The 13,776-nt window shown below is 37.6% G+C and overlaps 2 protein-coding genes across 2 annotated transcripts; one reads left to right on the top strand and one right to left on the bottom strand.

Moving 5' to 3' along the window:
- Nucleotides 1-37: 37 nt before the first annotated feature.
- On the bottom strand, nucleotides 38-1,242 carry LOC119986929 (L10-interacting MYB domain-containing protein-like). The gene is made up of 2 exons (XM_038831618.1): nucleotides 910-1,242; nucleotides 38-804 (listed from the first exon to the last, which is right to left on the bottom strand). Exons 1-2 carry the CDS (start codon nucleotides 1,240-1,242, stop codon nucleotides 163-165), a joined length of 975 nt encoding a protein of 324 aa, XP_038687546.1. The 3' UTR covers nucleotides 38-162.
- A 6,696-nt stretch (nucleotides 1,243-7,938) lies between these two features.
- LOC119987353 (transcription factor TCP14-like) lies at nucleotides 7,939-9,320 on the top strand. Its single transcript, XM_038832239.1, has one exon. It carries the CDS (start codon nucleotides 8,062-8,064, stop codon nucleotides 9,121-9,123), a length of 1,062 nt encoding a protein of 353 aa, XP_038688167.1. The 5' UTR covers nucleotides 7,939-8,061; the 3' UTR covers nucleotides 9,124-9,320.
- The last annotated feature ends 4,456 nt before the right edge of the window (nucleotides 9,321-13,776 follow it).

Below are 13,776 nucleotides of genomic sequence, written 5' to 3'. Positions count from 1 at the left end.
AGATTCAAATTATCCATACATATTCCATAATTAAAAACAAGCAGATGCTCTATTCCCATCCATAAATTCGAGAATTTAAACAAATAAAAACAACATAACCATAGGAAGTTTAAAATAGTCGAAATCGAAACATATGCTAAACATAATCAATTGAACCAAGCACTAATGAGATCCTGAAGATCCCCCACCAGTTGCCTCATCATACTTGACTTGTAACCACTCCATCTGCCAATTCTTCCTCCCTATTCCCAGAAACCACTCTCGATTTTCTCTCTTCTCAAATAACGTCAGAGCAAACCTTAATAGAGGTCCACCAGCTGCAGTTTGAGGAAACTCTTCCAACATGAGCATAACTTCATCTATATTCCCAGAATTGTATACAGATCCAACAGTTGAAGTTCTACTCTGTACTGCAGTGACCAACTGTCCTAGAGAGTTGTTTATCTCATCTCGGACATCACTAGCCTTCCTCTTGCGTCTAACACGACTACCAGGGGTAGTAGACCTCCTACTAGCACGAGGTGGTGGAGTGGGAGAGCTCTGGACATCAGCAGCAATGTCTGCATTTGCGTCGTACTCTGGATCGGTTGAATCATCATCTCCGGACAGTAGCTGCTCTTCAACCCCCCTATGATGCTCATCTTCTTCTGTCGGAGCTGTCTCATCATTAATAGCTTGAGGGAAAATTGTGGCGGAAGGCATGAATGCATGATGTCCAGTGGCAGCTTGCCCTCCAAATAGGAACTGCAATTCCTCTCTATTCTCAATACCCTGGTTGCGAAATTTAGCACACTTTCGATCCTCCTGAGACAGAAGTTGATGTACATTAACGTCATGAGTTGGAATAAAAAAAAGTAATGATGAATTGTTTATGTTGCACTAAGAACACACTTCTATAATAAGGATTACCTTGATTTTCCTCTCCCACCATTCGTTATCTGCCAACACAGTGTGACGTTGGTCATCCCATCCAAGCCCTGTCTCGCCAAAAACCAACTTCTCCCACAATCTCCACTCTTTCTTCAAGTTATCCCATTTGTTTTTCAGTTGAACTTGATCATAGGACCTACCGGTTTTTGCTTTAAAATCTGCAATGACATTCTTCCAACCCTCTCGACTAAAATGCGTGTTTGGCCTATCACCCGCTTTTTGACGTTCGACACAAACGTCGATAAAAGTTTTTGTCAAAGTGGCATCCCAGTTTGTTTTGTCTCCAATTATTTGTTCACTTGGTAGACTCATTTTTCTACAACAGTTTGCACAACCAGCAAGATATGCATACAGAGATATTCAATATAACACATCAATTCAGGAATAGACATTCATAACCTAAATTATATACCATACAGGACATAAACAAAAACATATTATGCCCATAAACACAAGACAAATATCACAGGGAACAAAGTGAAGCTCATGGAAAGCCCGTGACAATTTGACATCTGAAAGGCCATCTTGGCACTGAATATGACACCAATGAATAAGGATCATGTCAAATAAAACTTGAAAGTCATTTCGTTAGATAGACTCAAGGATATATAAGTTATTCTACGATCGATCTGGGTGGCCACAACCTAATGTTAAAAATACCACTTGTAGTGGTTATCCAAGCATAAGAGGAGGTAGCTTTTAAAGGTGGAAATTCCAAGAATATTTCTACAGGGAATCTCTAACGAAGAAGAGAAGCAATAGCTGCTTAAATAGGATTTCATACACAAACGAAATTTAAAAAAAAAGGACTTGCAGCATTGAACATCGAGAAAGAGGTTTAATTTGAACTGGAGACTCACCTTCGCCGATCTCGAAATCAAACGCTTTCGCCAACACAAGAAGATGAAATCACCCAAATCGTGAAGACCTGCGGTAGGTAAGGTAAATGGTGAACTTTCGTGCATATGAATGCAATTGATAGACAAGAATGCATGAAGAGTAGAGAAAAACCTAGATCAGTGGTGTACGAGCGAGAGAGAGAGCGGCGCAGCAGGGGAAGTTCGTGGAGAGAGAACAAGTTAGGTTTTGTGGTACAAAGGGCATAGTTGGTATTAGTGAATTAAAATGGGGGTAGGCGAGTAATTAGGCCCGCGTCTTGTTTTCGTAACGCGGTTCACGCAAAAAGCGATTTACCTGTTAAAGCACGTATCCACAACTTCCACTTGAGATGGGCTACGGTGGGGTATGACCCAACCCAAACGGGCAGCCAAACGGCTATAGCCCAAACGCGTCCAAACTAAAGCAGACTCGGTGGATATTTTTGGGCAAAAAAGCGTGGCCAAACGGGCCCAATATTAGTCTCCTTGAAGGAAACCATTCCCAACCGTGCTCTTCAAGGTAGCTTCATACCCCATTTGCATGGCCTCCGGCCCATGATTTGCTTGACTTGATTGGGCTTTGTCTATCTTTAGTTTAAGTGGTCGAGCCCGATTATACGCATTCTTGAGCTTGCGACCGTGGTCTTCATCAGCATCCCAACACACCTTTAATATATTTTCAGGATACAATAGATCTGATGAAAGAAATACAATGTGCTTGAAATGCTCCGTACAAGTAAACTACTACGGCCCCATTTGGTTGAGTATTTTTACCAGCATTTATACTACTTGCTAGTATAAATGTTGAGTGACGGCCAAACAATAATTTAGGGCCCGTAATTAGAGGGACTTTTTTGCAGCATTTTAGGCTACTTTTCTAATGCTACTATTTTGAACCATTTTACCAGCATTTCACAGTTTATTACTCATTTGTCCCCATTAATTTCACTTAATTCCTATTATACCCTTCATGTTAAGACAAAAAAAAAGTGCAAGTGAAATTTTTTCCACTTATGAAGGAATATTGTTATTAAAATCCTTCTCATTAAATAACTTAAATTTATTTAAATTGATTAATTAATTTATAATTTATTATTATCTTGAATTTAATTAAATTCATTATATTAATTTTATAAATTAATTTGTAAGTTTGGATATAGCGGTTACAACTAATATACAAAATACTCCTGCACGTAATTTATCACAATATGCTACACAACACAAGTGTTAACAGTAAAAGTTCAACCAAACACTTGTCCAGCATTCGGGCAGCATATCTGCTACTAAAATTGTCTAGCATTTTTTTCTACCACCATTTCTATTGATATATCTGCTACTTTGCAAATGTTTTACCAAACTGGCCCTACATATCAATTTCATAGTAATAATAATTTGATCATCATATATATATATATATATGATTACAATTATGAGAGATCGATTCGCAGGAGGCATTGGTCCTGATAATGAAGAACATGATAGACTTCAGATTGCACGATCTATCCGTGATAGTACTGGAGCAGACCCTCAAATTGTTTGCAATAAAGACCGTCGCAGGAATTTACGATTGCTTGAAGTTCGCATATGTTTAAACAAGACTATGAATGTTCCTATTTCATGTCCACACCCATTCATTCAGCCGTTGCGGAAAACCTGATCCAAAGATGCGGTTCCCCATGCCTTAACTCAATCAGCAAGGACAAATAATAAATTTCAAACCTCGTCCTTTAGTTTGGTTTGGTTTGGTAATAAAGTAGATCGAGTTGAATTTCAATTTTGTGGAATAATGTTCCAAATTTAACTTAAACTGAAATCCATCTAATCTGGTGTAAGCTCATCAATCAGCTTGTTCTATAATTAAGTGATAGTTTTTAAATAAAATCACTGAGGTGTTTAGATTAGAAGTGCAACATTATTGCTTGGTGAAAATGAAGTGATATGGTTTTTAAGAGGGAATTCAATTTCAAACACTTGAGAGTGATCCTTTAGAGAATAAAACCATGTTATCTTTGGGCCCAAAGTTAATAATACCTCAAGTGAATTGGATTGGGGTAAACCTATCTCACCTCCTTCTTCTACTTCTCCCTACTTGCTTCTTCTCATCTTTCTCTATTTCGTCAAATTATAACAAGGTATTGAAATATATACTCGATCTTAAAAAGACGTCTGTTTGGGTCACTTGTTAGACCTTCCGGATGTCCTTATGGATAGACCACCCACAAGGGGTACCATAAGAACCCTAACTCGTATTATTCACTTGTTGGGTCTCGCATAATGGAGCACACAAATCCGATAGAGTGTTAGGACTAAAAGTGTCACATCACTTGGTAAAAGTCAGGTGGTGTGGTTTATAAATTGAAACTTAACCTCAAACACTTGAGCACCCTTTTAAACGACAAAACAATACGAACCTTGGGCCCAGAGCGAACACTTCCTCAAGTGGATTTAATTGAGCCAAATCTCTCTCACTTCCTTCTTCTATTTCTCGATACTAGCTTCTTCTCATCTCTCAAAAAGGAGGGGGGAGTAAGCTTAAGGTTTCCTCTCTATTTTCTTATGCTGCTTGAGCTTGGAACAAAGAGTAGTGACTTTTTGTACCAACAGTAAATCCATTTCGACTAGCGAGATCTAATGAACGGAGCCACACCTTGATGAGGGAAGCACGTGCCCCCTAGTTTTCTGAAGAAAAAAAAAATTATATATATATATGATATAATCAAATTGACCTCACCAATCATACATGGACATGTGGCGCTCCCCAACAGATAGGCAAAAGCTGAAGGAATACCTCGGTGTCGAAGATGGGTTCATCGATCTCCATCCGACCGAGGTAAACGACACTTATCTGATCGAGGAAAAGTACAAATTCAATGAGTTATTGTCCCAATATGATACCAACTCTCAGCAGAGTCCAACTCCCTTTTGGAGAGAAATATCGATGTGATTTACCCTCCAAGAAATCCTCATGAGAACCAATGAGAGGGATTCCGACTACTACAACAATTTAAACGACTTAAATCATATAAAAAGGGACCTCCACCACCAAGTAAAGAATTCTAACTTCTACATTCTAAATTACTTACTAAATAAGAGGCAGAGCTCCGAACAACGAGTCATCCTCCCAAGTTTAGTTCTATACTGACTTGAACGTGGGTGAAGTCCCCTCGATCCACCCTCGGGGCCCTACCATAACTTATGTTTGTTCCCGATTCAGGACGGAAGGAAGTAGATACTCACCAACTAAAAAAGAAGTCGTTAAATCCAGCTCGGTCTAACTTGGTTGATTTGTCCGGTATGTTAGTCCTATTTACTACATTATCAAAATACATATTTAACTATAGCGAACTCAAATATACTCCACTCAAGCCCAACATCATTATGCCCAAACCCAAAGACCATTTGTTCAGTTATACACTCTATCCCTAATCTGTGTTATATAGACAACTTAAAGAGCTAAATCCTTTATTCGCTGAGACAACTATCGAGTTGTTTATTTGTATGGCATGTCTAAATCCTAGTGATTCTTTTCAATTTTTAATATGCAATGTTGATGGGATCTTGGTTATGAAATGTTGAATCACGGATGTGGTTGACTTGAAAAGGTTGCTAGATCTATAAAAAAACAATCAAAACTTTGTTTGCTGGGGGCGGGCCTCTTAGGGCCATGACTTTATATTTGCAGATTGGAATCGGGGTCTCTTGGACGGGCTTGACTTTTCATTTGCATATTAAGGTCGAGCTTGGTTAATTAAATATGCCCGAACTTTCAAGCCGGGCCAGGCTAAGGCCTAACATACATTTGTTAACCCTAACGAAAAACCTAGGTCAACCCTATTACACAATTTACACCAACGAAATTCAAATATTTGAAACACACTAAGGCTGCGTTTGGTTGAGCATATGCCTAGCGAAACCGCTAGCAGCATACACTCAACCACGCCCTCCAATCAAACGGGCAAGAATTTTCGCTGAAAAAATGAATGCTCCCTAAGATAGCATTGTCTACATCTGTTGTGCCATTTTTTCCTCTGCTACCCCTCTAATCACGACAGATCACATATCATGAGTGCATATCACCATAGAAACTAAACGAGCCATAATCAACTAACACTGATAGCCCAATTCCCAAATCAAAACAAAAAGATAAAATTTTGGGCTCTTTCACTAAGGAGTTCTAGTGGGATTCTCACTCACCCCACTATAAATAGAGGGGCTTGTAGAGATTTAGAGATGCACTTTCAGAAACACTATTATTCTCGGGTTTTTCTCTCCCTCTATTACTACTCCATTCTAGGTAGATCGGGAGCTTATTCTTTTGCAAATCAAGGTTCCTGTGCTGTAAATTATTCAGATACAATCTGATATTATATCTAAGACTTGGGCATTCCTACTAGCAAGAAGATCGTTTCCGCCTATCGGATTTTTGTTATTCTTATTTCCCAACAATAACAAACAAAATCCAACAAGAAAGAGTTAGCTATCAATCGATGTGTCGACATCGGACTGAGTAATAGCTTAATTTGTGTTTGTTTGTTTTGCCCTATAAATGAAGCATTGTGGACCTGGTTTGTCATGGATGTGGACAAGATAGACTTGAGCTAGTAGCTAACATTGCTTCCTTCTCTTGAGACCACATATGCTTCCCCAATTATGTCTTGTAGTTGAAGAGGACGACTACTTCTTATCATATTATTTCTCTACAGCTCATCAATTTCACATCTCTTGATTGAAATGTTTTAATCTTTAACTCAATATGAAGAAATAAGTGAGCTTGCACATGTTACTTTTTATTCATATGGAGAAATTTTTTATTTGTTAGAATCCCATCCCACTCTGTTTTTGGCGAAGGAAGATATATTTCGAGCTTTTTCAGGAAATAATGATCAAGTTAGATACAGATTCTTTAGTTTGGATCTTTCTAAGTCAAAATCAAAGTAAGATTATTGACTATTCTGAGCATAATCAAATCATATGTACTAGTCATTAATGTAACCTCATATATCCCCCAATTCTCCATGAGAGTTATCATTTATTGACAAAGAGGCGAAGAAATAGATTCATCATTCCATTCCAATCGATTCCAAAACGGGAGAAAGAACTAATATCCCTTGTGTCAGTTTGTGTAAAGCCAAACCATATGGTTATAATCATAGTACAATCTCAATACATTTTAGTTAGTTTTATAAAGGGAAAAAACCGTAAATGCACGTTCAAGCTTTTTAGGGCAATATATTTTATTTTCTCTAGCATATCAAATACCTCTCTTTTTTTCGGTGACAATGAAATTTATCGAAAACACAGTTCATCAGACTTAACTCCAATGGTAAATTCATGGACCATATACAATACCCATAAATCACAGGGACCGATTAAGTCCTGAACCAAAATTCTGTGCAAAAATAACACCAAATCTTGCTACAGATGTCATATACCTCTCAAATTATTTAAAACTAGCTACGAATGAAAGATTCTTGTTTTTCATTTTGGAAACATGCATGTTCTATGTTTTTTTTGTAAATATTTCTTTTAATCTACATTCTTAGAGAGAGAAGAAATTAAAGTAGCAAAAGATGTTTAAGAAATCAAAACCCTAAAACATAAAGTGACAAGTAGAGGAATCCCAAAGTTGGGAACAAAGGGGAAGTTGAAATGATGAGTTGAATGAGATGAGACCCCACCTTTGCAATCTTTCCTTTCCAACTCCTCTAAACATTTTTTTTTTTTTTGACTTGGGATTGGGGTACTCACTCACCCTCTCTAACCCACCATTGTCTTTATGGATTGAATCAACAAAAGAGCACCTCACGTGGATTCTGAACCAAAGGACCTGTCCAACCACAATAAAAACCAACCCCATCAATGTTCACAAAATTAGAAATTTTTACATTTTTTTTAAAAAAAAAATTTCTTTAGACAGAAATGACAAGTCCAATACAATGCCTATATATACATATCAATAAAGCAATTTCTTTTCCAAAAATAAAAGGGGCAAAAATTATAGCTTTTTAAAGCTCACCCATATAATTCCCACTCATTATCTTTGTTGCTTAAAGCTGGCTTTCTTGCCTCCTCCTCCTTCCTACTCTTCTCTTATCCTCTTTCTCTCATCAAATTCTCAATTCTCAATTCTCAATTCTCCAAAACAAGAGTGAGTCCTGGCTAGACCTACCAAACCCATTAAAACTACTAAACCCTCATCCCTCATAGTACTCATTAGACCAACCAAGATCACTCTTTTTTTCTTCTTGCTATTATGGAGGGAGGCAGTGATGATCATCCCCGCCACCTCCACCATCACCACCGCGGAAATTTCCCGTTCCAATTTCTCGAAAAGAAAGAGGACGAGCAGCCGTGCTCCTCCTCTTCCTCCTACCCTTCTCTCCCAATTATCTCCGTGGAACCAAACATCACCACCACCAACAACAACGACACATCTGAATCCTCCAAGAAACCACCACCGAAGCGGACATCAACAAAAGACCGCCACACGAAAGTGGACGGGCGCGGACGCAGAATTCGCATGCCTGCGCTCTGCGCCGCCAGAGTTTTCCAGCTCACACGTGAATTAGGCCACAAATCTGAAGGCGAAACAATCGAGTGGCTGCTCCAACAGGCGGAGCCATCAGTGATCGCGGCCACGGGAACCGGTACAATCCCTGCTAATTTCACATCCCTAAACATCTCTCTCCGTAGCTCTGGCTCCACCATGTCTGTTCCTTCTCAACTAAGATCCGCATCCTTCAGTTCCAATTTCGCCATGGATCAATTACAACACAGCAGAAGCTTATTCTCTCTGAAGAACACGCCAACATTTCTAAACTTCGCATCCGGAAATAATATGAATGCCATGTTCGGTACCAAACAAGAAACCACTACTAATTCGCTGGAGACGGATCAAGATCAAGAGATTACTGGGAGGATTAAGAGGAGGACATCTGATCAGCAAGATTTAGGGCATCAAATGGGGACTAATTACATGCTCCAATCGAGTAGCACCGGTTCGATTCCTGCTAACCATGGGCAAATTCCTGGAAATTTCTGGATTCTTGCCAATTCGAGTAATCAAGTCATGAGTGGAGAACCCATTTGGCCATTCCCTTCAATTGACAATAATACTAGTACTACTGGTTTGTACAGGAGTGCTACTAATATGCCTGCAGGTGGCTTGCATTTCATGAATTTCCCAGCTCCGATGGCGTTATTGCCCGGACAACAACAACAACTGGGTTCGAGTAGTGGCGGCGGGGGCGACTCCCATCATGGCGGCGGTGGATATGGAGATGATCAGCGTGACACCACGAGTCATCACGAATAAAATCATCATTCAATTCATTTGTCATTGAATTTGTGTGGGTTTTCTTTGTTAATTACCACACACACGTAAGGTTTGCTTTTCTTTTGATATTTAATTGATTAATCTTCCAGGATTTAAGAAGATTCTTCTTGTGAGTGTATGTGCGTATGATGAGGTTGTTGATTTAGGGTTTTTTTTTAGAACAAAGAACACAGACATGATGAGTGTTGTTACTGGCAAAAAGTCTAATTTGAGTTTCTTTTTTTTTTTTACAAGACAGCATCTTTGGCATATCATCATTGGTTTGTACAATTTTAATTTTCTTACTAATGTTAAAGAAAATGACTTATAACACATGCATGTGTAAGTTTAACGTTCTCTTACTCTCAAGCAGTAAAAAAAAGCTAAGCCAAGGGTTTGACCAAGTTGGTTCTTGATATTTTATGTAAATTTGTGGGTTTTAGGTTTGAAATTTCTCATCAACACTTTGGGGTCACACCTCCTATTAAAATGCTAGGAATTTATCCTTGTCCCATGTAAGAGTCATGCTTTATAGAGTTTCCCACAATCAGGGACGGATGTATGGAGGGACAAGGGTGGGGAATTGCCCACCCTGATTTTTTTTTTAAAAAAAATTATAGTTAATATTTGTTTTAATTTTTTTTAATATCAATGGTATTTTTGGCCCACCCTGAATGTGTAATATTTTGGTTGGAGTACAGTCTAAAGATAGATGTTGCATTTTGTCTATATTGTTATCTTTTCAAACAAGAAATTGGAGATCAAAGGGTGACGATTCTTTTGTTGTTGATGGATTTACAAATTGGAAGAAAGAAAGTTTTCAAAAACATGTTTTCCAAACTTCTTTAATATAGAGTTTTTGATACTTTCTAATCAACTTGATAGTTAAGTTATTGATGTCCAGTCTAGTATTGATTTCTTGAAATTAGAAGGAAGCATTGATTTTGCTCTAAAAATTATTGATACTCGAATACAATAAAGTATACACATTATTTTATAGACTTCTTAATTTGATATTGATTCTACCAGTCACAAATATTGCTATTATAGAGAGAATATTTTCTACCTTGAAGATGTCAAGATTCGGATTTGAAATCGAATGGGCGATCGATGGTTAAATTTTAGTTTAATTGTGTATATTGAGGAAGATATTTTTGATACTGTTATAAATGAGGTTATCATGAAACGATTTCAAAATACGAAAAATCGTGGAGCGCATTTCTAAATCAACTTTTAATTATTATTTATCACTATTCTAAACTTTTTGTTTTTAACATTGTTTTCTATATTTTTGAAGACATAATTAATAAATGACATTAAAAAAGAAAAAACTCCCGAGAGACGTTGCCCCCAGATCCCCGCATATCTCTTTGCCCATCTTGAGATGAAATCATGTGTCCACCCCTGTCCACAATATAAGAAAAAAACAGTGAAAAAAGCTACAAAGTTTGTGTAAGACTGGAGTGAAAGGGATATAACAGTTTGTGTTACTGTTATTTTCTTTTGACATTTTTGTTTTTGGTGATCGTGATTCAAAATATCTGGCATGAATCCCTTATAAGGGTTGTTTTACTGCATCAATCATTAAAGATATTTTTCAGAAAGCTGAGGTAGGGTAACAGTGATATAAAAGAATGGGGTCTACCACCTTATCAGTTCCAGGTGCTGGGGACAGGTGGGTAGGTCCAGCTGCTGGTCATTGCCCTAACCAATGTACAATGTCACTGACAAACAGGTGGATCATTCCTCTCCTCCTGTTTTTACATATGTAAATGTAGAGAGAGAGAGTGAACAGTATTGTTGTATTGCTTATTTGCTTTGCTGGCACCATCGATAGAGATCGGTGGTGGAAAATTCAGTGAAAAATGGTGGAATCTGGAGTTTCATGCCACAAGTTGTGAACGTCACTCTCTCTCCCTATCTAACATTATATAAGTTTCAAGACTTTCTGGTTGGCAACGAATGATTTCCTTTACAGATAGTGATAGCTATACAGATATTATCAAGTTTTTATTAGGGTTTATATAATTACATCTACTTTTTTGTCCACTAAGCCATAAAACATTTGAGATTAAAGTTGATTAAACAATAACAACGAGAGGTGGCTCGGCTGGCAATCGATTGAATTAGGCATATATGTGTCCCATGTTCGATTCCAATAAGAAACATATTTGTCAACGGTATTTTAAAAAAAAAAGTTGATTAAACAATCATAAACTCGATCTAAAACCCTTAAACCTAAACCTCAAATTCTAAATCCAAAATATTAAAACCTAAACTCTGAATCTTAAACCCTAAACCGCTTAACCCTACGTACTAATTCTTAAATCAATTTTTATCTCAATCATTTGATGAGATATAGGAGCTTAAAAGTAGATATACTTATATAAACCACAATAAGAACCTTTTTACTAGAGAATTCTTGTGTGTATCTATATTTATAACACGCGTTATTATTGTATCGTTGTAGCCAAAATTAAAGTTTATGGATTCTGTTGATCACATTTTTACATTTACTTTGCGAAATGGTAAATCATTCCAAAAAATTTAGTAAAGTAATCTAAAAATTAAGTAAAACATGTCCCCATTAGTGATTTCAATACTACTTATAGAGAATTGAGTAAGTTGGAGATGAATTAATTCTTCTGATTGGAATCAAAGAAGGGAACTAAAATCACCAAATCCAAACCTACAAGCTGTATGTATAGTAGCACATGTGTTTGGCATTTATTGCTTTGTGTGGGAAAATGGTGTCATACCATGATAGCACAATGAGCCTGTGTTTTCTGGTTCGTACACTTTCTTACACAAATGCACATGGATCTTGATCGATCTATAGGAGGAATATGATACAAAATAGCATGATTAGACCTTGTAGCTAACACCCATCTTCATTCTCATGGACCTGTTTAGCTTCATTTTGCAATCAAACTTGGGAAAAATAGTGTCACTACATGCTAAGAAATGGGCATATATGTTGCAATTGGCCAAGACATTATCTTTGGTGTGCCACTTTCACATATCAATTTTTGGGCCCATTTGAAGTCCTTATCGATCGGCTTTTAATTGACGATGGCTAATGGTTGGCCTACTGGCCTTCAACCCGCAGGTTGGTGGTTAGCATGCAACTAATAAGAGCAATTAGGGTAAGAGAGTTTTATCACCCAAAACTTTGCCGGGCCTTGTACCTCTTTGGCCTACCACACAAGGAGACAATTTTGTGATTTTTTTTTTCATCTAGTCATGTGTTAGAGTGACGTAGGAAGTTTACTAGATTATATGGCCCGTGGGCCGAGGCTCGGCCGGGTTCAAAAAAATATTTATGGGCGGGCCTGTAGTCCGGCCAAGCACGAATCTCGACCCCATAGACTAAATTAGGCTCAAGTTCGAACAATGGCCCAGTCCGAAGTCTAAATATTGACCTTATAATATTATATATATATATATGATTTAGCACACAAAATGGCCACATTCAAGCCACTACTTGAAGTGGCAAGGATGATTTATATCACCTTGGTGACCAGGGTTTGAATCCCGTCATTCCGTTTCAAATAAAAAAACACGTAAACCTGGGTTTATTTATCATGTCCACGAAAGCTTTTTGAAAGATGAAGACTTCAATAAGAGAAGTAGGCCAAGAAACAAATCTCTGCCATTAAACCTGGGTTGCCACAGGCTCCTGCTGTCCTTGTCGTTCCCTTTTGTCTTGAACTCCCATCCTTCACTGCCTCTACGCCCGTCTCAAATGGAAAAAAATTTCAACATAATAACAGCTGTCTATACTCTTAGTTTCACTTTCGTCCTTAAATTTTTTTTTCTCTCAATTTCATCTCTCAAATATTGAAAGATACATATTTCATCCATCAAATGATTCCGACTATCAGAAAAGTCATATATGACATCCCACCTGACGTAAATCTTATAGGTTGGCATCCCACTTACCCTAATTCCACAAAATCCCTAATTTCTCCCGTTTCTCTCACACATCTCCTTTCTCCATCTCTCCACTGACCTAATCAATTGCAATGATGAAGCACTTTTTTGTGAACTAGAGTTTCTGATCAGGGACGTAGTCCCTATGGTTGAAGACTAACCCCTAGCTGGCTGTTTGAGCATCCTTCTCGATATCCAATGAAGCAATTTTATTGCATGATTGTGAATGGTTGAAGCGAGTGTGTTGCTTCGATGAGATAAGACACCAATGGTGTTTTGAGGGCAGTGGACGAGAACTAGAGTTCTCTCCAACCCTCTTTTACTTGTAACTATGTCGATTGACAGAGGTGGTCTCTGTATAAGGCATCAATGGTGTTTTGTAGTCTGCTTTCTATATTGGTAGCTTTCTTTGTTTGTAATTAGTGTCTTTTGTTTCAAGAGGAAATAGCTAACCTAACCTGGTTCTGAGTAGGGACGAAAAAGTGTCACACTTATTATAGTTTGGGGACATAATGTTGATATTTGTAGAAGTTTGTCACATAGGAATTTTTCTATATGTCATATAGGATTTTTCCGACCACTCTCTCACTTGAAGGATGAAATAGATATCTTTCAATAGTTGAGGGACGAAATTGGAGAGAAAAAATTTAAGGATGAAATTGAAACTAGATATATAGTTGAGGTACTAAATGTTATATTTTGTCAAAATTAAAGTCCTAA

This window comes from Tripterygium wilfordii, chromosome 20, assembly GCF_013401445.1.
Source record: "Tripterygium wilfordii isolate XIE 37 chromosome 20, ASM1340144v1, whole genome shotgun sequence".
Taxonomy (NCBI): domain Eukaryota; kingdom Viridiplantae; phylum Streptophyta; class Magnoliopsida; order Celastrales; family Celastraceae; genus Tripterygium; species Tripterygium wilfordii.
This window is presented reverse-complemented; position numbering and strand designations above follow the sequence as displayed.

Bases quoted from the DNA above. Each gene is read 5' to 3' on its own strand.
- LOC119986929 (XM_038831618.1), bottom strand. From the start codon at position 1,242: ATGAGTCTACCAAGTGAACAAATAATTGGAGACAAAACAAACTGGGAT. The intron at 805-909 runs GTAATCCTTATT...CTTCTGTCTCAG, and splicing joins GGTGGGAGAGGAAAATCAAG to GAGGATCGAAAGTGTGCTAA.
- LOC119987353 (XM_038832239.1), top strand. From the start codon at position 8,062: ATGGAGGGAGGCAGTGATGATCATCCCCGCCACCTCCACCATCACCAC.